A 27,623-nucleotide genomic window follows, 5' to 3' on the forward strand; every position below is an offset into this window, starting at 1 on the left:
AACTCGGAAGGCACGGCTTCCTCACGTTACATGCACTAACGATTTTATGATTATCCGATACATACCACACTATAAACACACGGAAACTAATCTCTGGAGAAGGTGACAATCATTTAGTCTCTCGTAAGGACATGATTTCCGCTGGTCAGTTTGTTGTGTCATGTCCATGTATCATGATTGTAATGTTGTTGGTAATTTAGTATTCAATAGGTATTTATTTCGTTTGCACAGTAAGTATACTTAAGTAAGACTAATTATGTAAAATAAACAAAAGTTAATGCACAACACATTATTTTTCATTACGCGGCTTGTATTGACAAAGTCAACAGCAAATGATTGCAGCATTAACATTGAAGTATCGCCAAGTTTATGGTCGTGCTTTGAATAGACAGTGTCAATAATTTACTCAATTGTTGCTTTTCATTGAAATATTGGACAAAGAACTTCTAGAGACCAATTTGTAAACTCATCTAAGTATTACAGTGTGAATTTACATGTCATTGCTATTAGACACATATGAGACCGTAACATCAAGTCTATTATTCCTGCAGCTTAGTAGAACTTATCTTTACAAATTCAACACGAGTGGGTAAGTAGGTATAGCCAAGGCTGAACGCTTCAGACTGCTGCTGAGAAATTCTGATGGTCAAACAAAACTGACTGCCCTGGAAAAAGAAAACATGGTCATAACATTAAATTCTCAAAAGCGAACTAAAATGAGGCAATCTGAAAAAATAAGTTACTGAAGTTATAATGCTCGTATCTTATTTACCTGTGTTAAATTGTTGACTCTGAATCTATCTGTTAATTTATCCGTCGTGATCAGGGGCGGATCCAGCCCTCATGCCCTTCCCAGAGCCCACTACAGCAGATCAGTCACTGGTGGTGACGAACGGAAACTGAGTATTACTCGGTGTTATGATAGTGTATTATAATATTAGTAATGTGCAGTTCCTCCGGCGGATATCGGCCATTACAATGTCTGCGCTGTGTGCCGCGGTAATTGTGTACTCGACACAATCACGCGAATTCTTGCATACGTTATATTTATAAACATGTCGTTGGATTACGGTTAAACACGGCAAATATAACTTTAAACTAATTAACTCGTGGTTAATATAATATTATTAATTAACTTCAGGCGCAGGACCGACATTTACGTGCTCTCCGATGCACGGGTGAATCAATCACCAACTTCCAGGCCTCGGGCTGCTTTGTGAAAGTCTTCTAAAACCCATAAAGCGATTTCGGCCCGACTCGGGAATCGAACCCGAGACCTCGTGCTCAGCAGCCACACTTGCGACAACTAGACCAACGAGGCAACGAGGCCTGATCTCTTTCCGGTCGTGTCGGATTGCCGTCCCATCGGGCTATGAGAGTGAAGGAATAGGGAGTGCATCTGTGTCTGCGCAAATGCTTGTGCACTATAATATGTCCTGCGCAGTTGGCTAATCTCCTTACATGAGAACAGCCGCCGTAGCCGATAATCGGCTAGGAGGACATCATCATCATCATTAATTAACTTATGGCGACACAGTGTTTATTAGTTGTCTCTTCGTGTGATAATTTTTATTTGAGGCGCTTACAAATCACTGAAGTTTGAAGTACAGTTGAACCTTAATCGTTTCAGAAGTTACATAATAATCGATTTTTGAATTAAATTACTTGCTATAATTTTCCTAGTTGAATAAAATATCACGGGTTTACGATCTGTACAACTTTAAAAAGGATAATAATAATGGTTCCGAAAAACAAATTAATCTCCAGCGATCTGTGACCGACTATTATTCTTATTAACCAGCGTTATAATGAATTACCGACAAAAAATCCAAAACATAAACGACAAAAAATAACAATTTTTGTAGAACCTCCTCCTTTTTGGGAAGTCTGTTAAAAAAAACATACCGGCCGAATTGAGAACCTCCTCTTTTTTGGGAAGTCGGTTAAAAATATTCTGGGAAACCAAAATCTACTTGGTTTTAGATTAAAACGTAAATACAACTTTAATTCTAACTTTTTCCTGAACCTGAAATAAGTACCGATATCGAAGCATACCCGTAGTATAAATCCATGATACATGAAGCAAGTAAAAGTTTTATTACAAGTACATTTTTATATTTTTTAAAAGTAGTGTTTAACCACTGAGAATAATATTTTCAGAATAATGTTATAGTTAAAATGACACCAAGTCTATGAAATATGAAAGGTAATTTATGAATTAATAGTAGGCAAGTAAAGATTAAAAATTACAAAGCATAGTTTTCAGTAGAACGTAATTTATACTGGTAGAAAAGTATTATAGCAACAAACAGTGATGTTTATTTTTTCGAAGACTTTAGTATCTCATTCGGTCGTTTCATAATTTTTATTCGGAGAAAAGTAGTCGGAAAGTCAGTATTTTAGTCAGTAGCTTTAGTATTTTGAGTAAGGGCAATTCTTATTTTTTTGTCGGAGCTTTTATTACTAGCCCTTTAAAAATACCGCGATCAGTCGCATGCAACAGTACACATGTATGTAATGTTATTTATACGTTCAAATACATAGTTTTAGTCATTCACGCTATAATATTTTTCATATTTAGTTATAAATAAATAATAGTTTAGTTATTTAAATAAATTACCTCACGTTACTTATACAAAAAAATTACAGCGATTTTTCAATGCGTGACTAATGGAACATGTTGGAGTTGTTATAGCTTCCTAGAAGTATGTTCATAGACTCATACACGAAATAATGACTTATAGGAAAGCAATGAGGACTTGGCACCCTGACACTGACCTGTATTGAGTCAGCGCTAACGTCACCAGGACCGTGACTCCATAAGGAAGCTTACAGCTGCTCGCTGATAATTGCCATGATTCTATTGCAAGAGCGATTGTGTTTAATTGTTCAGCTATATAAATAGTCCTTGAAGAAACAGATCATTCAGGATTTTTCCGTTTGCTCATGAATTCTGTTCATGCGCATTCGTGTGCGTTTTTTTTCGTAATTCTGATTTTACAACCTTCTCACAAATGTTTTTATTGCAAACGGGCTTTTGCAGGCTGCTCTATTAAAATGTCACACTAGTTACATCTAGAATTGGGCATGCATTTAGGCGAACGATAATTTGTAATTATTGACCAATTATTATTTTTGTTTTCAGCATCTTACCAAAGGTCAATTATTTTTTGTTATTTTATAAAATAGGAAGGGAAAGCCGAGGTTTATCCTTCTTTGGTATGAATTGTTGCCTTGATCTTATTACTTGCTTCATGGATTGATAAAGGCTGCATTGTTTGATCCAACATTCGGTGGAATGTTGTAAACTATCGAGTATCAAACATCCTTGCTATAGCTAGTCTGAGCGATATGCGCGACATTGAGAGCGTGTGTATGTGTGTCACGCAGACTCAGTAAACTGAGCAGTGCATTTAGTTTCCATAACATTTATGTTTCCACTGACGCAATGCTACCTTGAGCGGTAGGCAGACGCCTTCAGCGGATCGGAATATCTAAAAGTTTTACTCTACAAGTTTAGCTAGAACAGACTTCCCTAAAAAGCAACAACATCTTCTTAAAAGAAAAAAATATATGATTTAGAATTTAGACGATGAATACCTAGCAATAATATGTAGTTGGTAACTGTTGCCATCCTTCATCTTTCCCGCAAAAATACTAAAAAGAGATAAAGCTAGGCGTTTGGGAAGCTGTCTAAGGTAAAGATTGACAATCGAAGTGTTGATATTCTGCTAATTTCAATAAACGAGTTTGAGTAAAGAGATAACTATCTTCGAGGATATTCTAGGTGCTCAAATACGATGTCCAATAATTCAAGTAGACACAAATAAACCACGCTATTATTAAAATGAACTCCATTAATAGTCCATTAACTTCATAATAGAACTTATTTATTATCTAAAGTTCGTTGAGACGGTTCATTTAACCTCCAAGTAGTAACGATCAATGTTAGTGGGATTCACAACAGAAACACAAGTTCGTCTTGCAAGCGTTTATTTATTTGGCTTTGGTAAGTGTTTTATATAAAATGTGTATAAAATGCAGTAATTAAGTGAAAGTTGAGGGTGCTACACAACCCTGGTTAGTGTAACTACCCGTTAGCACTGTCGGTAGCAGCGCCGGCGCCGCGACAACGCGCGCGGACATGGCGCGCCTCCTGGAGACGGCCGAACCTGTGGACGAAGGGTTTTAATTAGTTATTTTAAACATCCAAAATGTTATTCAATTAGTCGATTTCGGGGATTATTTATTCAACACATACATACACACACACATACATACTCATAGCAAATCAACTTGCATATATCGGGTGTGTCGTTCACAATCACATTAAATGAAATGCGTTAATGTACTGGTTAATATATGTCGATTAACACAAAGAAAAAAGAAAAATACGTAAAAATAAAAAAATGAATTTTTCAAACAAAGTAAATAGAATAAAAATGTGAACACCATATAAAAGTCAGTCATTACAAACAACTGAAATTCTCCCTTGAAAACTGACAGCTGTCAACTGATCAAAACATTCGATATTCCTAACTTGATCTCTGCTTTACACACATGATGTTGTAAATTATAAAAACGAAAAATGACTCCTGTGGTTAAACCACTGAATGGATTAGGTTATTTTTTTTACAATTCGCCACAGAATATCATAAAGTACATGCGATAGGATTTAATGTGATTGTGAACGACACACCCTGTAGATACATTTCTAAAAAGTTTGTGTACAGTTGTGTGTAGAGAAGTTGATCGTAAAGAAACTTCAGCTCACAATTGCACTAACATGCAAGTTCGAGGGATGTTAAATAGTCGTTAAAACAATACTCTCTATTTTTTAGTGATTTAAAATGTTCTCACAGATTTGAGTATCGACTCATGTTAGCGGAACCTGTTTCCCATTCCTGTTGCTAAAATCTGGTTTCCGTGTATTTGTAATGGCGAGTGTGTACACTTACAATGTTTCTGTGAATTCCCGTGTTTATGACGCTGTGCAAATAAAGAAACATTTAATTTTACACAACTTGTGTGTACAGTGTACACAGTGCGGTCCAGGCAGGCGATTTATTTCTGTGAATGATGCGAACTCGAACGATTTATAATAGGTATATTAATATGTATGTGCACCATTCATGTTTATTTTAATATTAGTATTAATGGCGTACGCTATATTTTTGTAACTTTTTAAACAGGCAGCATGTTTATATTATTAAATCCGCTAAACTCTTTTTAACGTCCATTTCTCTTTCATATTTCGTCTTAGGAAAAACTTACGTAAAGCTATGTTAATTGGATGGTAAATGACTTAGAATTTTTGTATTCATGTAAATCGCAGTGAGTGAAAGCAAAACAATAACATGGATAGTTAGACGTTTAGGTACAGTATGTGGCACATTCGTCTCGCAGGACAATATCGCCGCTGTTCGGTTCCGCTCGGCGCGTCCCTCGTGGCCACACGCGACCTTGACCTATCCACGCTAGGCGCGCCGCACACTGCGCCCGGGACCCGCCACTACATCCGACACCCGCTAATTCACGTAAAAATGCCACATGCTCATGCTTCCAGATATTTCCAGCATGATTGATTGAATCAATCAGGCCTTCCAGACCAATTCATTGAATTAGGTAGACGCTCTTTTGATTAGTATCAAAGCATTTGCACTCTTGAACTGGCCGTTAATGTATGAAATAAATCTTAATTTGTAAGGCCAATGCTATCAGGTATAATTTGGTATCGTGACTCATTATCTTGTTCCTTCGACAAGTGATGTAAACGTACTCGTATTTGCAAGGCGATCGACCTTTATTTAGACAAGATATATTTTTGAAATTATTTAATTTTATAAAACAGCTAAACACGTCACATTACACACATAATTTATTACGCAGTGACATTGATAAGTATCGTTATGAACATTTCAACAACGCAACTTGTTTTATGAAACGAATGAAACTAGAATGTCCATGAATATTTGAGTAGATAATGACAGCTATCTGGTATGTAACATGTTATGTTTTTCTTTGCAGGTAAGGTGTTGTTTCTCACGGCGTAGCGGGGTGCTACGTGCTACGCGGACGTGCTACGATCACGCGCTACGATTACGTGCTAAGTGAAGGGTATGTCATCATGTATGATTATAAGGTGCTAGTTATCGGTAAACGGTATCATTTGACCATGTCATGACGTGTGGTGGGCGGCCCGCCCTAGTCGTAGTAATAGGGTTGTTTCAAAACAAATTATCGAGAAACCAAAACTTTTAATAAGAAATTCTAAAGCCACATGAAAATATTTAATATAACACGATATGAATATTTCTATAAATGGCTATGGTGTTCCGAAGCCCATGGTAACCCGGTTCGCGGCGGATATCGATTGGCAGGCGTATGTGTGCACCGTCGGCGTCTTTACAAACACCATCAATATTCAATGCGGCCGCGTATCGCCTTCTTCACAATTACAAACTTTTCACATCGAGTCGGACTTTATTTTGCATATTTCTCCCTGGTTCAAACTAATTGAAGATGTACGAAAAACAAAATAAATGCGTTCCTATGCAGTCGTTACCCGCAACTCATAATCTTACTTTAATCTCAAGCCTTTGTTCGTTTCGGATGCAAAACATTTCACTTATAAGTGAAACAATAAGCTTCGTTGTTTGCTGTATCTACGTCAAAAACATGTTTTTTAGCTCAACGATATAAAATAATAAAGTGAGGAGAATCGTTAAATCTTACAAAAATAATGAGAGTGAGCTTGCAACAGCTGAATTTAATCCACATGGTGAATGTTTGGCTTCACCTGAGTACAGCGTTAAGTGCACTGTACTCATATAGGGACACTCGTGTACACAGGAGCAATGTGTAGGTAAGTGCACGCGAGAATGCTGTCATACTAGATGTGAACATAGAAAAATTGTACAGAAGGTTAGCCAAATGCCTGGACTGACCAGATAAAAATGACGAGATTAAATTAATAATGACTTGCGACTACTCAATAAAGACGGCAGTCATCATGTCGAAAACCAAATCTATAATACTTTTACAATTATGTTTATTTACAAGTATTTATATTTAAAAGTATGTTATGTGCATACGAAAATGATTTCGAATTCAAAGATAACGGGATAATTATTTCATACATAAATATGAGGATCGAATGGTTACAGGGACGTTATGTGAGTGGACCCTCTGCATATGTCGGGCACTGCGTCACCGAGGTCAGCGCGACTGTCACTGATTGACCACTATTTTTAGACCTGATGATACACGACCCTCAGGCTCACATAGCCATATTTATAACTATCCACTGTTGATTTACCCCCATTATAACTGCTGACATATTGATGTATTGCCAGTTAGCGCGACCCTTCATGCCAAGTTAAGCGCCACGTGTATGATTTTCAAGTCATACTACAAGACATATCGAGTCAATAATGCAAGCGATTGACAACATAAATGGTGAATGTTCGTAGAATTTTAGATTTCTTGTTGATTTGAAAACTTCAATGGAAACATATTTCGTCTAACTATGTATGTACAGCATAGTTGTGCAGTCACCCCTTGACCCTCATACTGCAGCCTGCACTTGAGTGAGACGTGCCGACCACGCGCTTCTCGTATAGTACTATTGGGCACTTCCTAAATTGGAGAGCAAACCTTACAAGTTCTCTCTGCATAATGATGTTAAGTAAACCAACTGAAGTTATTACATTGTAACCCGTTCGTTCCGTTCGGTTCCGTTGCAACCGTTTCGTGTGTTGTGTACCGGTTACCACCCGTGGATGCTTATTAAAAACAACCCCTTTTCCCAGCAAAAACATTCACGGGGGTTTTACAGGCATTTAAAATATCTACCTGTTGCAAATTTTGACATTATGAACTTTTGATGTCTTTGATTTCGTCAGCATCACAAATAAGCTGTTGATGACAACGAAGTTTATTTATGACGTTTATATAGAATATTGGCACTGACCAGTATAGTCCTGACTCGCTCCTGGTATCCTGTGCCGCAGCTGACGGAGCACTTGCTCCATTCTCCCCACGGGCTCACCGCGCAGTCCCCGGCCTGAGGCTGCACTGGTCCTGTATCAAATCATAATGACAATAAACTAATGATCAATTCATTACTACAGTCATTCCAATAAGGAAGGAAAATGAGCCAAGTGTATTCCTTTCGTTCGTTTTCCTTAGTGGAACGAAGTTCGATTACGATGGTAACAATACCTTCTGCACGACACTCGAGTACTACTAACGTACTTAACTTATTCGAGTTACTTCAATGGACTTAATAACCAGCCAGTAATCATACATGTCCCAATAAGAACTTAAAGAAGGCTTGCGTCCAAGTTCCCATGTGTCGGCAAAAGATAAGTAAAACAAAAATAGCGGATTGTGACAGACCTTGACCGGCTTACCTTACCGAGGATATAAATAACAATGGTCACGTCTGCCCCTCCCAGACTACCACGCTTCGTGGGACACAGACACTGGCTTGTCTAGTCCTATACTAACTACGTATGTGGGTAAATAGATTAAGGCCAGGTGGGATGATCTACTAACTTAGTGCATACTGTTCAAACGGCCTCTTTCTTCACATTGCAATGGACTGCGAAATATATAGGCTTACTTTTACTGTGAAACGTAGTTTATGTTTCATCTGAATTGAGGTCACCGTATAAAAGTTTTAAGATAGCAATCCCATGAAGACTTTAGCAATTTTAAATGATAAGGACCCATGCACAAGCACATAGGTAGAAGTTTCCTGTCCAAACTGAAAACACTTGAAGTATTCTTGTATATGAAGACAGGGACTTACCATTATTGTTGTTGGACACTGGCAGCACGTTGTTGTTCAGGGTTGGAGTCGGCAGCTGGTTCAGCTGCGGAGGTAGCCCGGGGGGCGGGGCGCCTGCTCCTGTTACACGACAATAAATATACTTACCTTGTTACTAAATCATTCTTTAGAGTAAGGCTTTAAGGCCCTTATTAGAGTAGGAGGCAAAAATACAGAGCATCTAGCTTTTTATTTTAGTTATCCGAAGTCGAAGTACTTAGTTCTTTACACAAAACAACGAAAAAATCGAACGTATTCCGACGTTATCGCCGTGTAATGTATCGCGCTGCATACCAAATTATACGTTTACATACACAAACCAGTTACACAATGTCTACTTTTGAAGGCCGTGCAATTTTTGTTGTATGTAGTATGTAGCTCCATATGTGTATCGAACCTGCGCCCTGTGGCAAAATGACAAAGTTTTGAGCCTCTGCGAAATTGGAAGTCATTTTCTATAATGTTATTGTTATTAGCCAGTTGAAGCAGTTATTAAGGCACGCGATAGGTCGGCTTGTTATTTCCACATTAGTGCTTGTAGCATGATAAATGTCTCGTCAACGGTGCTATATTGTTATGTCGTTATATTGTGTTGTGACAAAACACAACATTGCTTGTCGCGAGTTAGGTATCGGCTATTAGCAGTCAAAAATATTCTCCGGTAATCGGACACGGGTGACTGGTAAAATAGTATTAAAATTACAGCAATTTATAACCGAGTCATAACTATTTAGTCATATCATTATGTTTAATAGAGTAATATGATATCGAGAGGCAACACAGCCTGTAGTTAACATTGCGTATATAAACACATTCAGTAATTATGTTGTCTTCGACATGCTCGCGTTTGAAAAACATTTACTTTCCGTTTCCGCCTTCGCTGCACTCAAACAAGCCGGTAGTTTTATGTTTAATAATTTTCATGTTGAATGGAAAACAGTAAAACAATATGATGATTGAATTGTGATTTCATAAATCTAGCGGCATGCGTAAGTGTTTCATTCAAACTGTTGAAAATAAAGTTTTAAATCCACAAAACTTTCTATTATAAAGTTCTATTCAACGCCAACAACTTCATTAATTTATCCCGGAATTTAGCACTAATTTAAAGTATCAGTTACGAGAGCGGAAGTTGTTGGCGCGCCTGTAGCTGACGGCTAAGATAACCAGCTCATACTAGACTATCAAGTTACCTTGTTCGAGTTCAACTAACTAAAAGTGTATAGTCATAAATCTAGCAGTTTTGGCCGTTAAAGCGAATTAAGACCCAGTCGCTTCCTCGCTTGCTAAACTTGCAAAAAACTTATTTAAATTTTAATTTATTCCTCAACTACGCAAAACAAAACATATTTCACGGATTCGAGACAAAGCGTACGAAGTGGCATATTTTTTGCTCTACAATGACATAACAAACGAAATTAACATGCTTAACACACACACTAGCTCTGAGCTCAACAATCACATGAAACAAAGAATGCGTATAGTATAGGTGTATCTTAAGATGTATTGTTTTTACGAGCGCCCGCCTCGTAAACAGAATGGAAAAAATCGTTTGATGGCGTGTGACGTCACGAGGTGACGTGATCATGACGTCACCGTCTGAGTTGACACGCGCACTCGCAGGGTCACACGCGCCCCGCACAGCAGGACGACTTGAAACACTCGTAATATCCTTCTTTACATACTCCCACGTAGCTACGCATTGTTCCCTCGCTTTGGCGATCCTGTTCCTGTGTTTACAAGCGAAACGTGCAACACGAGCAAACCTTACACCGAACCATAAAACATGTATGAGTTCCTCACATTATTCTGATATAAATAACGACTAAACGACTCTCTAAATGCCTCATAACTTATAATGAATTACAATAATCAGGCAGGTTTACAAACAGCGCTGATGTACGAGGGCTACCGGCCGGTGCACATCAAACATACGTTATGAATGGCAACCTCCCGCACGTGGGTACCGTGAGAGGAGTTAATGACCGTGGCTACTGGGCGCGAGGTGGCGGCACCTGGTACTGGCTCAGATTGGCGCGGAGCCAGCGCTGGACACTGAGCTGAGTATTACTCGCTGATGTTGACAACTAACACTTAGATTTGAATAAATATACAAACTTAAGGAGGTACTATCAGTTCATAATTATAAGGCCGAGGAAGATGATATTACCTATGTATAAAGAACAATATCAAAACTGACAGCTATCTTAAAGTTACAACTCATTATAAGTAGAAATGCTTATACAAAAAAAGACGTTAAAAGCCAAATCATTCAAAGGCTTCGCCTTCTCCATGTCACATTGCAAACAAAGAGCTTTGTCCCTGTATAAATTGCATCAACATTACAACAGTTGCAGTGACAAAGTGCCCCTAATGTCTCGTGACGGTGCTATATTTTGAAACAAGCTCTTATACTGCACTACACAGGGCTTAAGAAATAACAAATTACTATCATGGCGCAAAATGCCCTTGCTTGCAACATGAACGCTATTTGAATGTCTTGGTTGTACAAATTGATAATTTGTAACTTTAAGAATTATTAAATGCCTTAAAATAATTATCTATGGCAGAGAGCCTCAAGCTATAAGGGTGAGTATAGACTACAAAATTTTCTCGAGCATTTCTGTGTAATGTAACATTCTAGCGAATGGTACAATACAGGCAAAAGCTCGGTCTCCAAAGCATTTCCATGTAATATAACGTTCGTGCGAATGCTCGGCTTTATGTTACGCGTAAATGCTCACAGCGAGCGAGTCTTTCGTCCCTCTCCTTCCGCGTCACCCCGCGCAACCGCGCATCGCCCGCACTTGGCTCGACGAAATGTTACACCAACACAATGCGCTCGACAAAATGTTACACCAATATGCTCGTTGGTTTGTAACAAACAGGCGAGCGTGCTCGATGTTTTGTTCGTAAATGGATGATACACTAGAACATCTCATAGAGCGGCTCGCTGTTCTGTTACAAGTAAATGTTGTAGTCTATACTCACCCTAAAAGTTGATGAGTGCGTGGACCTAGCTTTTCCAGCTAGGCAATGTTTTCAAATAAAATCCAAATCCGAATCCAAAAGACTATAATACACTATTCGCCTCATAGTATAAACGGCAAAAACTTTTATCCGTTAGTACAAAACCAATCGATTCTCATTTAGTTGAACCGGACATAAATCAAACGCATCGGCTATAATCGAATCTCCCCAATTCAAACAGCAATCTTTATACGATGACGTAGTGCGGGTGACGTCACAGGGGGAGGAGCGGCGAGGGGGGCGTGACGTCAGTTCCGTCACCCACTGCGCTACATTCGTGGCCAGCGCCGGCCGACTGGCCCACTGTCCAGGGGCCCGATTCTCCTAATTTTACTTAAGCAACATACGATTCACGTTCGACTGCGATCCAATCCCGACTCGATTACGATTGAAACGTATGTGGCATTCCGCTATTTTTTCTTTGAAATAAACGTTTTTATCCTTTTCTGTCATTCAATAATGAATCATTTTGTCTGCAAATGATTAACTATTGCAACTTGATTGTAGAGCAAACTACCGTATAGACCAAAATAAAAAAAATAGCAGACCAATGGCACACCAATCGAATGTCGTTGGAATACGATTGGTCTTATATTAGTAGCAGAATGCCCGATATGGTTAAAACTGCTATTGCGATCATATTGCGATTCGATTTCTATTCGATTTTGACATTATTAACTTAGGAGAATCGGGCCCCAGGTTTTGTGACACAGAACATTAATCATGTAGTTTGTACCTCTCTCTAGATATTTGTATTGTTTTACCTAATATAGCTGATAAGTGGGCTACCGTAATTACCCGTATAAGCCTATTTTGGTAATGTTCGAATTCAGACCTTGAAGCTTGAGGCAAGTTGTTTGCGAGATCATTTAACTGAGAACTACTATTGTAATTTAACTATAAAGGTTATGGCACATTATAGCGGCACCGCAACAGCACGTCTACTCCACACCAGCATTTAAGCTGTCATTCAATTTAGAGCATTAAATCGTGTATATTATAATATATTTCGTAATGTCAATATGAAAAAGCCAACGGCGAGCAGTCAGCGCGCTTGCCGCTTCCACACAACTCGACTCGCCGCCCGCGTGCTGCAAGCGAGCGGTCCTCATGCGTACAGCGCGCCGACGGCGTGCTAATTGCGCGCCGACTCTGAGCCGGCAGCGAAAACAACAATGAGCGAAACCAGTATTACCTATTAGCATAATCCTAAACAACTTTTTGCTTTACCCACGTCAGCAGAATTTTAGATAACGTCGAAAATATTGAGCATTTACGTCACATGGTACAAAACATAAATCTAGTGGGTCGTTTTTTTTGTCCGCGAGTGTATGATCGGATACATTCCATCTTTGTTTTTCTTACGTAATTAGTAAGAGTGGATACATACTGCCGACTAAACAGTTGGCCGACAGTTGGCCCGATGATTTTTTTTTAAAGAACACCGTGATTTCAATCAAAGTCTAGTCAAAAATCGAGCCTGCTGTAAGAGATTTCTTAAGAAATAAGTAGTGTCTTTGTACTTGATTGTTCTTTTTAATCTTGTATATTACACAGTTTATTTATAACGGCGAGCGGACAGCGCGTGGTTGGCGCGCTGGCAGCTAGCCGTAGTCTTAATTCGAGGCGACGCCGTGCTGCAGCCGTGCTGTTGCGGTGCTGCTATAATGTGCCACAAGCTTTATGCTGTAATGTGCGTGTCTGCGTGACACTATTATCTGCACTAATCTGCAGTAAGTAGATAGTGGGAAAGATTTATTATTTAATCATCTTAATCCCACGTATTACAGTCATTAAAGCTGTTCAACGAGTCTTGATTCATGTTTTTGTCGTGTTTTAATGACTAAAAGCAAACGCGTGTTATTGAGAGAACATTTCCGTTTTCTAGAACATAAATTCATAAGGAAATTCAACGATGAGAAACGTGCTGTTTACTGTGTTTATTTAACAATCTAGGAAAGGAAATATAATCACTATAAAAAGCAAGAAATCACAAACTATTAAACTATATTTGAACCTTATTTTCCATTTGAGAAGTATTTATTGCTTTTGCTAGAGGTAGAAGGAAGTTTTAAGAACCTATACTTACAATTAGTTACGTCATCATTCTGCTGCCCTTATCCCAATTTTATATTTATACTTTTGGGGTCGGTTATAAGTTACAAACTAATAAGTACATTATTTCAAGTATGAGTGGCAATGGTAGCCACGTACCTAGTATGACGCTGCATGTCGAGGTGCAGTCGTCCTGCGAGATGAAGTTGTTCTGGTTGCCGCGGCAGCCGCCGTACGCGAAGGGCACGCACATGCCCTTCTGCGCCACGAACGCCCAGCGCGAGTACAGCCCGCGGCACGGGCCCGGGTCCGCCTCCTCCATGCAGATACCTGGGATACATATTAAATAAAATATTACTTATTATAGGTAGCAAAACTATTTATAGCCAGTTTCACGTCACTGATAAAGTATGACAAATAAACTGTAAGTTCGAGGTGTAGGTAAGGTGCAAGGTAAGGTGTCAAGAACAATATCTGGCAGAAATTATAAGCAGTCTTTATCTGGCAAATAACATTATCTATCGGATAGCTAACTGACACTTTATTAAAAAACAGTGAGACTTAGACACTTAAATGGTAGGTTAGAATGGACAATTTTTCAACATCATCTCCCGGGCCTTTTCCAAACTATGTTGGGTCGGCTTCCAAACTATGTTGGGTCGGCTTCCAAACTATGTTGGGTCGGCTTCCAGTCTAAGTGAAGGCAGCTGACTACCAATATTTTACAAGGACCGATTGCTTATCTTACCTCAACAACTCAGTTACTCGGACAACCCAATATCCATTAGTAAGACTGGTTGCCAAACCTTCTAGCTTCTGACTAGCCGTAGCGACTGTCAAATACGTTCAAATGTCAGCCGACGGGATACATCAACTTACACCGACCCAAATAACATTGGGATGGCATGGATGACATTGGGGCAAAAGAATGATGATGACTGGACTTACACAGATGATTTACAAAAATGAAGACAATAAAAGGATTTCTCATTTTTACAGTTCTCTGTCCCTTTTGCCCTTGATTACAATAAAACTGCTGAACAGGTATTTATGACTTGCAAAATGTTAAAATGATGCACATCATGTACTATTGAAATGAAGGTAAACACACGAATTACGAATCATTGCGACCTCCAGCGCTTCCTAAATTTAGGGTCATACAACCATTTGGGCACTGATTCCTCAATGCCAGTGCCATTTGTGTGAAATTACATGTTATACTAAGGTTATGTATTTATTTCAGATAATCGATTTGACCCTCTTCTTAAAACAAAATATAATGACACTCGAAGCAACAGATATCGTTTAGTTACAGTAAAATCTTACCTACGTTTATAATCTTTCTCAGACATCAATTTTTCAAATAAAATAACAGACCTAGTCCTTGAATGAATTTTATATTTATGTGTACTCACAAACTATTTAAAGTTTAGCAATAATTCAATGGGAGAGATAACCTTGCGATACATCACATTTATTTACGTTCAGATTCCGCGCGAAGTGAACTGTTTGCTCTAAACATTGCAATAATTATGTTAGAAAAGATAGCATTGTTGTGTTACACAAGCCGGTGCTCTCAATTACTTTGTTAATCGTTAATGTATGCTAATGTTTTTACAACTTGTGGGCTCTATGTTATGTAGATACCAGATAGGTACAGTCAACTTCAGGTCAGTGGTAACAGTTTTATAGGAAAATCGTACTTATTACTATTGAGTTAAGGTGCATGACAGTTACTACTGATGTGCAGTCTACCGTACTGTATCTATCTATTTGTGTGAAACGTGTGGTTTTTTAAATGATGATAATGATTTTCGTCTAGACTACAAACGTGTGATTACCAGTATTTATGTAATATTACCTCTGCTATGTGTGTTCGGTATTACATGGTTGACATCAAGAAAAGTGATCCGCGTCCGAATATTAATGAGTTCCTTATTTGTCTTATGAACGCTATTTATCTATTTACGTAAAAACAATAGGCGAATTGAAAAGAAAAGCAAAGGTTTTGGCTATGAATCATTTTTGCTACAAAACAATGCCCCTGTGCGAAGTTGGGGTGGGTCGTTCGTGTTTTATAAATTGAAGACTACAAAAAAAAACCGTCTTAATAAAATGATGTAGAACAACAAACTACTCACGTTTAGCAGTAATCATATCAATAGCACAGCTGTCCCTCTCGACACAAGCCCGCTGCTGCATGAGCTCGACCCTGGCGCTACACTGCTGCTGCTTATCCGCCGGCACGAGCAGCAGGCGCGTGCGGAAGCGCACGCCGCGGCCGCACGACGCCGAGCACGGCGACCAGGCGGCCCACTCTGTGGTGGGGCACGACGGGTCGGACACTTCGCGCTCTTGTTCCGTGCATTCTGGTTCCATGCATTTGCGGTTCTCCTCTGGAAAAAGATAAAAAAATCATTTATTCAAAGTAGACTAAAAATCAGCACATTTTATTTACAAAAGACAGCCTAGCAGTCTACCACTTCCTATGCATTTTTGTTGAAAAGAAAAGTGGTGCAACAAACTCCCCAACAACTCATGTCCGTCTATTTCAAGAACCGTTCAAATACAACAAAATAGAAAAGTATCAACTTATATTACGCTAATCTTTTTCTTGATCTTGTCGAATGTGATGTAAGTTTAATCACCTAAAAAAGTGTCAGAGTTTTCTCAAATCCTTTATTTACACTATTTATAACTCAAGAACGCCAAAAAAAATTAAACACTTTCCCCCCTCCGGATAAGGCAAAATGATCCCCTCAGCACACAAATAAAACTACATGCAGAAACTCAAAAAATTTATAAGTTGAGTTGACAAAATAAAGTTTTAATAAATCCACTTTGCTTATTCACCCACCATTAACATAGCAAATATTAAACAAAATACGGATTATAAATAAAAATTGCTTCACTGTGTTACCAGTAGTGACATCTTTTAACGAACTTGTGAACTAACAAACAGAGACTACAGCCAAAAGGCATGCATAGCCTTTGGTGTATTGGGTATAGTTCGGCCATTCAGAGAATGCGTTCCTGACACGTCGCGATTGAACTGACGACGTAACTTTGCAATGGCGTTGCAGTTACGATAAAAATATTTTTGCTGGTTGTTTACCGTTTTAACAATTGAGGAGCATTAAAACAACATTATTATATCAATAATCAATGAATGTAGTTACGTCGTCAGTTCAATCGCGACGTGTCAGGAACGCATTCTCTGAATGGCCGAACTATAGTACAAGTTAATAAACATAGAGTTTCTTGAGATAGCTAATAGATTGTGCCATTATTCTATAATAACCTAACTATTGTTGTAACTGATTAATAAGTTAAAAATATTGTTAAATTACGCGGCGATGAATATTATTCCACTACTTTCGTTAACCGCAAGTGGCTATATTCATATTCATTTCCAGTTACCTCAATTAATTATTCAATAACGGCTGTTTCCAATATTCTATCCATTCATCTGTTGTTTTGCTTATTATTATAGTGATAGAAATTTCATATAACATACTCGTATAGGTACTTGTTAATGACAAAATTCTATCTCTGTTAAGCAACTCACCACGAAGATAGAATATTGAGAGCGGCTGTAACGCTATTTATTAAGCGATACATAGCACAATAATGTATTGACATACCAGTCTGCACCAGCGGGCACTTCTTGGCCCCCATGCGGTCGAGGAAGTGCCTCCTCCGGGTGCTGAGGCCCGCGCCGCACGTGACGGAGCACTCGGACCACGGCCCCCACTCCGACGTGCGGCATGCACCGGTGTCCTCCTCTATGGGGGTCGCGTTGTTGTCCGTGTCCACCGCGGGGGCTGAGTCGCCTCTGATGAAATTTTTTTATGTAACATTTAGAAGGGTGTTAATTAATTTAAAGCTATTGGCGATGACCCTCATGATCCTTTTCTTCTTGGTATTACCTACGTCTAGCTTCATTAAAATGTGCGATGAAGATAGCGAGAGATGGCAAACTGGATGCAATCGAGTACCAGTGGTTTATATAGAATAGCTGCATATCTTATCTTTCGTTACCCAGTTACTCGGGCAACCCAATACCCCTTGGTGAGATTGGTTGTCGGATTTTTAAGCCCCGCCAAATATGTTAAATTAATGATAGTCGGGCCCCACCAGTTTATTGTGTATTCCAAAACACGAAAGGGCTTATCATGTTAAGATGGTCACTCATCCAAGAACTGACCGGGCCAAGCGACTAAGCTCCACGAGTTCTTCAGCATTTTCTATGGTGATGACGTTCAATGATTAAAAGCAATTCTACCTTTATAGTATGACATAGTTAACTCACTCGCACTCAGGTACAGGAGCGACGCACATCTCCTTGGACACGAGCTGTCGCTCGCACGCGAACATCTGCGCCTTCTGCGGCATGCGGTACTCCCTGCTGCGCATGCGCAGGCCCTTGCCGCAGCTCGCCGAGCAGGCCGACCACGTGCTCCACTCCGTCACTGCACACTCCGCTGGAACACATATACCACACATACTTTATAAACTAGCAGCTAAACTGAAACTTCTTCCCGTACCCGGATAAAACAGCCCGTGTTCATTGCGGATAGTGTAGCTTCCTAACAGTGAATTTATTTATTCAGGTAAACCAGCAATTGTTTAGACTACATACATTTACAAGTGCAACAATTAATCTATTAATAAATTATTCTAATCGGTTCAGTAATTCCGGAACCTATTCGATTCATACAAGAATTACATTTCTCTTCTTTATAATCTTATTATACATAGAATACATTGAAGTTCATCATTTATTATACTTAATTAAATTAAAACGAAACCCCAGCACCTCGAAACTCTTTCTAAAAAACCCTTGCCTTACATAACTTATTACAATACAACAACACAAATCTCAAACTCACGTCTATTAACAGCCTGCGTGTTCTCCTCTTCCTCTACGACCTGCTGCAGCAGCACCTCCTCATCACAGCTCCTGGAGATGACCTTCTCCCGGGTGAGGTAGAGCCGGGCCATGGGCGGCATCTCCTTGCTGCGCGGGTTGTAGAAGGGGGCGCGAGGGTCCTCAGGGTACATGGTCGTGATGCGGTACATCTTCTCACGGGGAACTGTCTCCGAGTTCGGCGACTGGGAATTGATAAAGTCATAGTTAAAAAACATTTTGATGTTTGACACTCATGTTTATAATCATCATTTTTTATTAGTCGATTATCAGCTTCGATCTGCGGTATATACCATTAAAATGGATGACATTATTTTTAGATCGAATAGAGAACAAAAGAATACTACGTCGTAGACCATTGTCGACTTTCGCAAACTGCTACGATCCTGATTAATTGTATAAATTCTTCAACAGTTCACAATCCCTTGATATAGATTGTATTCAAACAATTCAGTTGTAATAATTATACGATAGAATTGATTCTGAAAGACCCCGGTAATGGCATACCATATAAGAGATGCCGTTGTCAGTCCCCGCGTCGTATGGGAACAGGTCGATGACGCGTGACTCCGCCCACGTGCAGTCCTTCAGGCACAGATTCAGCCCGCTCACGCCCACCACCCAGTCCGGAGACGGACCTGCAGCAGAGAGGATCATAACGTTATGCTGGCTTGTAGCTGCATAGGAGCTCCTGGGACATAAAGGCTCCAGAAAGAACGTAACGGTTTTAGTCAGTACGAGTCTGACACGCTACATCCACAGCAGAAGGAAATAGACATGGAAAAAAACTAAGGTGCGTGCGACTACGAATATAAATTCGGAATCACAAGTCATTATCTCGGAAAGATGTAATGAGTTGTGGCTATTGTCTCCCTCCCTCCTTATATAAAGTGTCTATCTGCAATGATTAGGCTGGGTTTCACTTGTTACTGATAAAATGTCAGTTAGTTATCTGATAGTTAATGCTGCGTATAATTTCTGCGAGACATTGCTATCCGATACCTTTGAAAAAAAAGTTATAGCTTGTCTGGCAGATACGTTTCTATCAGAAACTTTATCAGTATGCAGCGCAACCGGCTAATAGTCTCACAAAGTTATTATCATCCCCCTAATAATGTTTACCGGACTATCTAATGAAGTAAGAAGTAATGTCTACCAAACATGGAGGCGAGGGAGAGCAGATGCCGCTTCCTGTCGACGGTGAAGCCGGCGCTGGTGTTGGCGTTGACGCGCGGGTGCCACAGCCCCGCCGCCTTCACAATGGAGCGAAGCTTGCCGCCCTGCTGCCGCAGCTCCCGCTCCAGCAGACCTACTGAACCCCACTCTGCCAGGGACCTGCAAACAATTCCACCTTATTATCAGCAACCGTCGCCCAATTGTTTTTGGAAGTACAAAAAGCATTTAAAATTACAATTTATCTGATCGTTAAAATGTAACATTAAGACTTTTGAGAATTTATAGAGTTCTGCCTTTACTTTGAAGTCGGTTTCTGTGGATAAACCTCAGAGCATCTAACCCAACAATCCTACATAACCCACATAGTATATGATCATCATGAGTTGCCTCTTTGGTCCAGCTGTCGCAACCGGCGTGTAGGTACGTCCTGCATAGTTGGCTAATCTCCTTACATGAGAACAGCCACCGTAACCGATAACCGGCTAGGAGGACATCATCATCATCATATGATCTTTAAGCTAACCTGAATCCGTCAGTAGCGATCTCCCCCTCCCCCCAGAACTTGAAGTTCTTGGGATGCGTGGCGCCGATGACGTCAGAGAAGTGCGTCAGCCACAGCGCCTGCACGGGGAAGTTCTTCGGATGCGTTTGTGGTGACCACAGGCCTTCGAATACCATCTGGAATATGCATAAAGATCCCCATTAATATTGTAATAATACCCATGTGTGCCTTAGTGTGCGTGGAGTGATGACTTGCGCAAGACGGCTGGCAGGGGCTGGATGCGAGAAGCCGAAAATCGATCTCAGTGGCGTGCACTTGGAGAGGCCTATGTCCAGCAGTGGACTGCGATAGGCTGATGATGATGACCCATGTGTGCGTGTAAGAGCTAGGGTAAAGGCGGGATAGATGCCCCACTTTTTGAAATATGCTTCTAATTTAATAAATATTGGTTCTACATTAATAACACCTATGAATATAACTAGTTTAATCCTTTATGTTTATTTGTGATTTGTCTTTTTGGACCTATATACTACACGTTTTGCAAATTTTAGCTTTTAGTAGACCTCAATTTTTGGGGATAGATGCCTACCCTTATGGATAGTTGCCCCACCTTGAAAATACTAGCGAGGATAGATGCCTACGGTGCGGGATAGATGCCCTTCATACTGTTTAAGTATATTATATTAATAATATTTATATATTTTTTGACTTTAATTTATTTGAAATGAAAAGTATTTTGCAGTTTTTTAAATGTTTTTATATTCATTATCAGATTAACTAAAATTAACACAATAAAATTCTAAAAGTATTTGTTCAACAAAAATAATGTTTTTTTTATATTTTAAACCCTTATTATAAAATATTAATTATTTAGTTTCAACATGCAAAATCATAAAAATCATTCTTTCTTAAAAACTAAAATAACACAATATACTTAGCTTACTTTCTGTTAATAAACATTATTTTATTTTATTTATTTTATCATAATATTTAACCGGACAGTGCTTTAAGTTTTCTACATCTCGAGCAAAAATTTCTGAAAAGTGTACAGGTTTCATGTAACCAGCACTGACATTACACATTGAATCCAGTCTGATTTAGACTTTGTTTGTTCATAGTTTTCATAGCATTCTATGCAGTTATTTGTGTCTTTAGGCTCATCCTGTCCATTTCTTTTAGTCTTCTTCACCGGCAAACCTTTAGTTTTCTATTCCTTAACTTTATTCTTAGGTGAATTGTCTTCATCTCCACTGTTTGAACTGTAAATCATTCGTAATCAATAAAAAGTGTAAATACCTATACATAAACACATGAAAAATATAAAAAATATATATTCAAAGCACTTATAATACATTCAGGGTACACGTGGTGTATGGAGGGATAGATGCCCTTAGGGGCACCTATACCGTAAAAAATCAGGGCAACTATCCTTTTTGACAGGGTTAGATGCCCTAGTATTTTTTTAAATAAATAAATACAATAGAGCAACTATTTACATCAAAATGTACTTCATGAAACAATATACATACGTAATAAAATTTTTGATGGAATTAATATCTACTTATAAAGTTATACAACAACAAATACTCACCTTTAAAAATTTTACGCTCGCTGTAAGTTCGCCGCGGAGATGAATTCACACACGAGCGAAACGCGACCTCACCCCTCGATGGCGCGTGGCTAATTTAGGTGCGGGGTGCTTGTGGCTTCTAGTTAAACGGTTGTTTCTTAATCGCGAGCATGGGAAGTTAGGTTTTTTAAAAATGGGGCATCTATCCCACTGCGGCATCTATCCCGCCTTTACCCTATGTAGATTAATACGATATGTTTAACAAAATCAAGTTGCAACAATTTCCTCGAAGTGCAGAGCTGACTGTTCTTCGCTTGAGATCTCCGTGATACTATCCAATAGACGGTCTAAAAGACTTACTTACCGCACATTTTTGTCTCTTGCTGCTGGCCTGGCATGACTGTTTAGAAAATCCACAGAATATTATAAATACATAGAACAGCATAAGCCCACCTTGTACTTGGCGTCGTCGCAGGCGCAGCAGTCGCTGGCCTGCAGCGAGGTGTCCTCGCACACGCGGCGCGTGAGCTGCCCGTCCTCCGCGAACCAGCGCGACGCGTTCTCGTATACCATCGCCCTGACATATGACACATTACTATGTGACTTTCTTGTTACGGTTTTCCAGTAAAAGGTATAAGAAAATTTATACATTTTAAGTTTTAGGAATTCTGGGATTTATTTATGAAACTATTTAGCCTATCATTTCATGATCACAAGAAAGAAAAGTGCATGTATTCTCGAATCTAACACACGAGCCTATTTCGTAGTTATTAGCCAAAAGTCAAACACCCGGATCATACACATGCTACATAGGAATAGGAACATATAATTACTCACTTAAGCAGCACACATCCGGAGCCAGTAGGAGGTGCCTTCCACATGACCTGCACCTCAGTCTTGGGCAGGTCATCAGCCTCCACCACCGAGTTGGTGCACTCCTCGTCGAACTTGGTGAGCGTGTCAGCAAACAGCTGGAACTGACCCTGCCGGCTGGGCAGACGCGGAGCCGCGGGGTCTAGGGGGTCCAGCTTCATTTGGAACCGCGTGAATTGCTGGACTACGTCATGAGTCCGGGAACCGACCAGGGTCACTGGAAATAAATGGTCGCAAGAATCATTCTGCTGCTATTTTAACTGGGATTTTTTTATAGAAAACTTTTACTGTAAAAGATGAAAAAAAATATTCAAAATCATGATTCAGAATCGACAGCTTTATCATTACCGAAACACAAGAACCGACTCTAAATCTCGTTAGCAAAGTTAATTGACCTCATTGTTAGGTACTCACACATGCGATACCATATATTCCAGTATAAAATTCAGTCATCGCAGATAATTATCAATTCTAGTGAAATCAAAAGTACCTAAACAGTTGTGTTATCTGCACAAGTGCGTGCTTTGTTCAGGCGCCCATTCACTTTGTTGTAATTGTTACAATGTAGATACTGCATTGTACGTAGAAGAACACAGTATAAGTAATTAATAACACTGGTCAACAGAATTTTTGGTGCAAAGGTGAAATATATCATTTCTTATAGATAATTTGATACGTAATCGAAGTCCAGAACATAAAGTTGCACTTGCACGTAGGGATTTAGAGATATACCCCTCCTAAAGAACCAAAAACGCGTTTTTTAACGATATTTGACGATTTTTTTGAAGGACAGCAAAATTGTTTTTTAGTTTCTATCTATAGCATTATATAGTACTACTCTTCCCGATTGAAATTCATTTTTATTTCGAACGCTAAGAGTTTAAATTTTCATGAAATATGTATACAGCTACGATAGTTCGATCTTCCCTATATTTTATTTGGCCTGTTATAATAGTATGAAAAAACTTCACTTTATATTTAAAATGGTATATATTGAGAAAGAAAACTTGCAAAAATATATACTAAAATGGGGTTAATGCGGGGAAAGTAGTACTATATAATGCTTTAGTTAGAAATTACTAGAAAATTCTGCTGTCCCCAAAAAATTACATCAAATATCATAAAAAAAACGCGTTTTTGGTACTTTAGGAGGGGTATATCTCTAAATCCCTACGTGCAAGTGCAACTTTATGTTCTGGACTTCGATTACGTATCAAATATTCTACAAGAAATTGTATATTTCACCTTTGCACCAAAAAAATAATAATAATTTGTTGACCAGTGTAATTTGTGCTTTTGTCGACAAAAGATTTGCGGAAAATAGATAATCTAAGAACCTCAGTGCGCCGTTACTTTCCTACGTTCCAAACCATACCACCATTAATATACAAGGAGATTTTTTTCTTTGACCGGTAACTGGCCATCAGAATGACAAAAAAATTGGATTAAGGATCTCTGGACATATGTTCCTGTTCAAAGCCCTTGCAATCAGATCAGCCCTGGCGAAATAAAAGAAAGAAAGCATTTGTACTGACCGACATATCTCTCCCCGGGCGCGTACCGCTCCACCTCGCCGTTGACGATGAGGTGGTAGAAGTTGTCCCCCGGAGCCTTGGGCGCCGCGCCCGCGCCCGGAGACAGCTCGCAGCCCTGCGCCGCCGCCGCCAGTAGCACCACACACAGCCACCACATCTTACTCTACTGAACACACGACATTAACACTTTAATTTTCAAAACTTTTGAAATAAAGCTTCAAACGAAGTGATGGAACAAAGAGATTTCTAGGACTTCCGTTTAATAGTAGGTACCAATATAATTTCAAGTTAATTTTGCTAGAATTTTCTGCTAACTAAGAAGAGCGTCGTGATCTCACCAGACTTGCGCGTGCGCCGGCAGTAGAGTGCGGCGGTATCGAGCGCCGCCCGCTCCGCAGATAAAGGGTCACATCTCCGACCCCCTCGCCTCAAACCGTGTCAAGTTTTATGCGATACACTCAAAATATGTTTACTAAAGATGTTTTTGATACGAATTATAAAATTACTTTTTGTTCACGGGAAATTGTTCCATTCCCTGCTGAAACGTGGCATTATCAACGCGTACGAAGAAATCAGTGCAAGTCTCATGATATAACATATCATTTGGGGATACCTTAATATACCATGGGTTTTGCAAATGTAGGTACCATTAAAACTGTCATTTGTATAATAATAAGTACTTAGAACATAATAAGCTACCTAATAGACATTACATAAAATCATATAGGTACCTACCTACATAAAATCTTACAAACAAAAGCGCGTCCTGTAAACTAAAGTGCACAGAGAATCGGAAACTTCAGGATTATCATTTTGCTATCAGTACCTACGTCCCAATTATATATCGGGTGTGTCGTTCACAATCACATTAAATCATATCGCATATAGGTACTTTATGATATTCTATGACGAATTGTAAAAAAAATAACCTAATCCATTCAGTGGTTTAACCACAGGAGTCATTTTTCGTTTTTATAATTTACAACATCATGTGTAAAGCAGAGATAAAATTATATACAGGGTTACTGGTAAGTAGACCGCATCCTTTCAGGAGGTGATAGTATAGGTCAATACGGACAAATTTGACCCTGGGATACACTAGGCAAAAGTTAACCCGTTTCAAGATAATCGAATTTCAAGATCGGTCGTCTAGGTACACGTATAAATTTTCATTATTAGTCAAAAGTCTCGTTTTTGTGGACTTTTGTGTGTTTTTGGATAGAAGATGAATCATTTCATAATAACAAACCATAAAACTGTACAAATCACAGAGGAAATTATAGCGAACAGCAATTACTTTTTTAGTAGATATTTTCTCAAAAATATTACTCTTCATTTTTTTGTGCAGAATACTTAAAAAACATCTACATTTGTCTAGCTATCCAAAAAGCCACAAAATACACAAAAACTCGCAAAAACGAGACTTTTAACTAGTAATAAAAATGTATACGTGTACCTAGACGACTTGTAAAGAATCGATCTTAAAATTCGATTATCTTGAAACGGGTTAACTTTTGCCCAGTATATCCCAGGGTCAAATTTGTCCGTATTGACCAGTACTATCACCTCCTGAAAGGATGCGGTCTACTTACCAGTAACCCTGTAGGTAGGAATATCGTATGTTTTGATCAGTTGACAGCTGTCAGTTTTCAAGGGAGAATTTCAGTTGTTTGCATTGACATGTTGTTTGTGATGACTGACTTTTATATGGTGTTCTAATTTTTGCACATTTTTATTCCATTTACTTTGTTTGAAAAAAACATTTTTTTATTTTTACGTATTTTTCTTTTATCTTTGTGTTAATCGACATATATTAACCAGTATATTAACGCATTTAATTTAATGTGATTGTGAACGACACACCCGATATATCAGTTTGTGTTGACTTACCTAAGTGACTTTGTACTGCAACATAGCAAACAGCTCGCCTCTACAGCAAAGCCTCTTATGATGATCATATCTTGAGTTCAAAATTTGGAATTGCACCTATGACCGTTGGGTAAGAACACTCCTGAATCCCGATCTACCTCACCACCAGTCAACGTCACCCGATCCCAAAGTGTGCGAGCATCTAGGTACATTACATATGATTAACAGCTGTCTTAAGCACTGTTAAGTAAAAATATACTTAAGCTTTCGGCTTTTAGTCTCCACCGGATACTTGATCCTGTTGCTGTCTCCGGTTTTCAAATTACCAATGACTTCGTCCGTGTTGGTAACGCTCTGTAAGGTTTCATTGCCCTTACAGCGGTCGGTACTGGCTGTCCACTAGACGAAAGCTGTAGTCGCAACTTCTAGTTTGTGGAAGCTCCGACTTGTTGATGTTCCACTGAGTAAGTTGCCTGTCTTCGACTGATCACACCGACACTTATTTTAGGAAAAAATAGATGAGCCTATATATGATCAAGTTTATAAATTGACTTACCGCCGCAATCCCTTACGAGTTCCGCCAGTGCGTGCGATGTGCGAGCGAAGTAGGAAGCGTGTGGTGAGCGCGTTCAGTTACCTCTGGTCAGGTCGGCGCGGTGAGGCTGCAGACAGGCGACTGCTCGCGCGACAAGTGACGTCTTCCGGCCGCTCATTACCCGCGCGTGCGCATACCTCCGCCCACGGACGCGCTTGCACCACTTAGATTACGCACACCCTATTATTGTCTTACATAATTAATTGAACGCTTCCTCCGTCACGACGCTGTCCTTAAATTAGCTGATAGCTTTTCGGATGGAGACGAGGCTGAGGGAACTGATTTGAACGTCACCACCATTATAGGACCGTATAATTCACTAAAATGGTTCAGGACGTAACCAAGAAGTGACGATCTCATCTCACTAACAAAAATGACATTGGTTTAAAATGACTCATTCGTGTACCTACCTAATGATATTTCCAGAAAGAAGCTTGATGAGAAAACAGTATGTCATTCACGTACGTGTTCTAGTAAACGCTACAACGAAAAGCTTGGCTTCAAAAGTTGAGAGCGCTAGGGCATTACATTTTTTTTCCAACTCGGAAACAATTTTAGAAAATCCTAAGTAGTTACAATATTTGACAAGCTCGAGGATCAACTCACCCGTATGCCACAGCAGCACGTAGATTTTGTTTAGGTATAACATTTTGAT

General features: G+C 39.3%; 2 protein-coding genes across 9 annotated transcripts in view; one reads left to right on the forward strand and one right to left on the reverse strand.

The window, feature by feature from the left end:
* Positions 1-27,623, forward strand: part of LOC124632667 (phosphatidylcholine:ceramide cholinephosphotransferase 2-like) — an 89,476-nt gene that overhangs the window by 25,623 nt on the left and 36,230 nt on the right. The gene's annotated exons all lie outside the window — the stretch shown is intronic.
* LOC124632662 (spondin-1) lies at positions 3,977-27,329 on the reverse strand. Of its 8 annotated transcripts, none has more exons than XM_047167591.1 (15): positions 27,011-27,329; positions 24,505-24,667; positions 22,934-23,186; positions 22,550-22,673; positions 20,548-20,702; positions 20,005-20,183; positions 19,356-19,486; positions 18,811-19,033; positions 18,231-18,402; positions 17,563-17,753; positions 16,060-16,314; positions 14,078-14,248; positions 8,816-8,914; positions 7,973-8,082; positions 3,977-4,172 (listed from the first exon to the last, which is right to left on the reverse strand). In XM_047167591.1, exons 2-15 carry the CDS (start codon positions 24,659-24,661, stop codon positions 4,098-4,100), a joined length of 2,295 nt encoding a protein of 764 aa, XP_047023547.1. In that variant the 5' UTR covers positions 24,662-24,667; positions 27,011-27,329; the 3' UTR covers positions 3,977-4,097. The 8 variants fall into 8 exon arrangements, with proteins under 8 accessions (XP_047023547.1, XP_047023544.1, XP_047023540.1 ...); XM_047167588.1 differs by having other exon boundaries at positions 24,505-24,670; XM_047167584.1 differs by having other exon boundaries at positions 26,930-27,329.

The sequence above is a fragment of the Helicoverpa zea genome, chromosome 8 (genome assembly GCF_022581195.2).
Source record: "Helicoverpa zea isolate HzStark_Cry1AcR chromosome 8, ilHelZeax1.1, whole genome shotgun sequence".
NCBI classification, from domain to species: Eukaryota; Metazoa; Arthropoda; class Insecta; order Lepidoptera; family Noctuidae; genus Helicoverpa; species Helicoverpa zea.

Bases quoted from the DNA above. Each gene is read 5' to 3' on its own strand.
- LOC124632662 (XM_047167591.1), bottom strand. From the start codon at position 24,661: ATGTGGTGGCTGTGTGTGGTGCTACTGGCGGCGGCGGCGCAGGGCTGC. The intron at 23,187-24,504 runs GTCAGTACAAAT...ATTTATTTCCAG, and splicing joins GCCCGGGGAGAGATATGTCG to TGACCCTGGTCGGTTCCCGG. The intron at 22,674-22,933 runs GTGAGTAATTAT...GTCATATGTCAG, and splicing joins TCCGGATGTGTGCTGCTTAA to GGCGATGGTATACGAGAACG.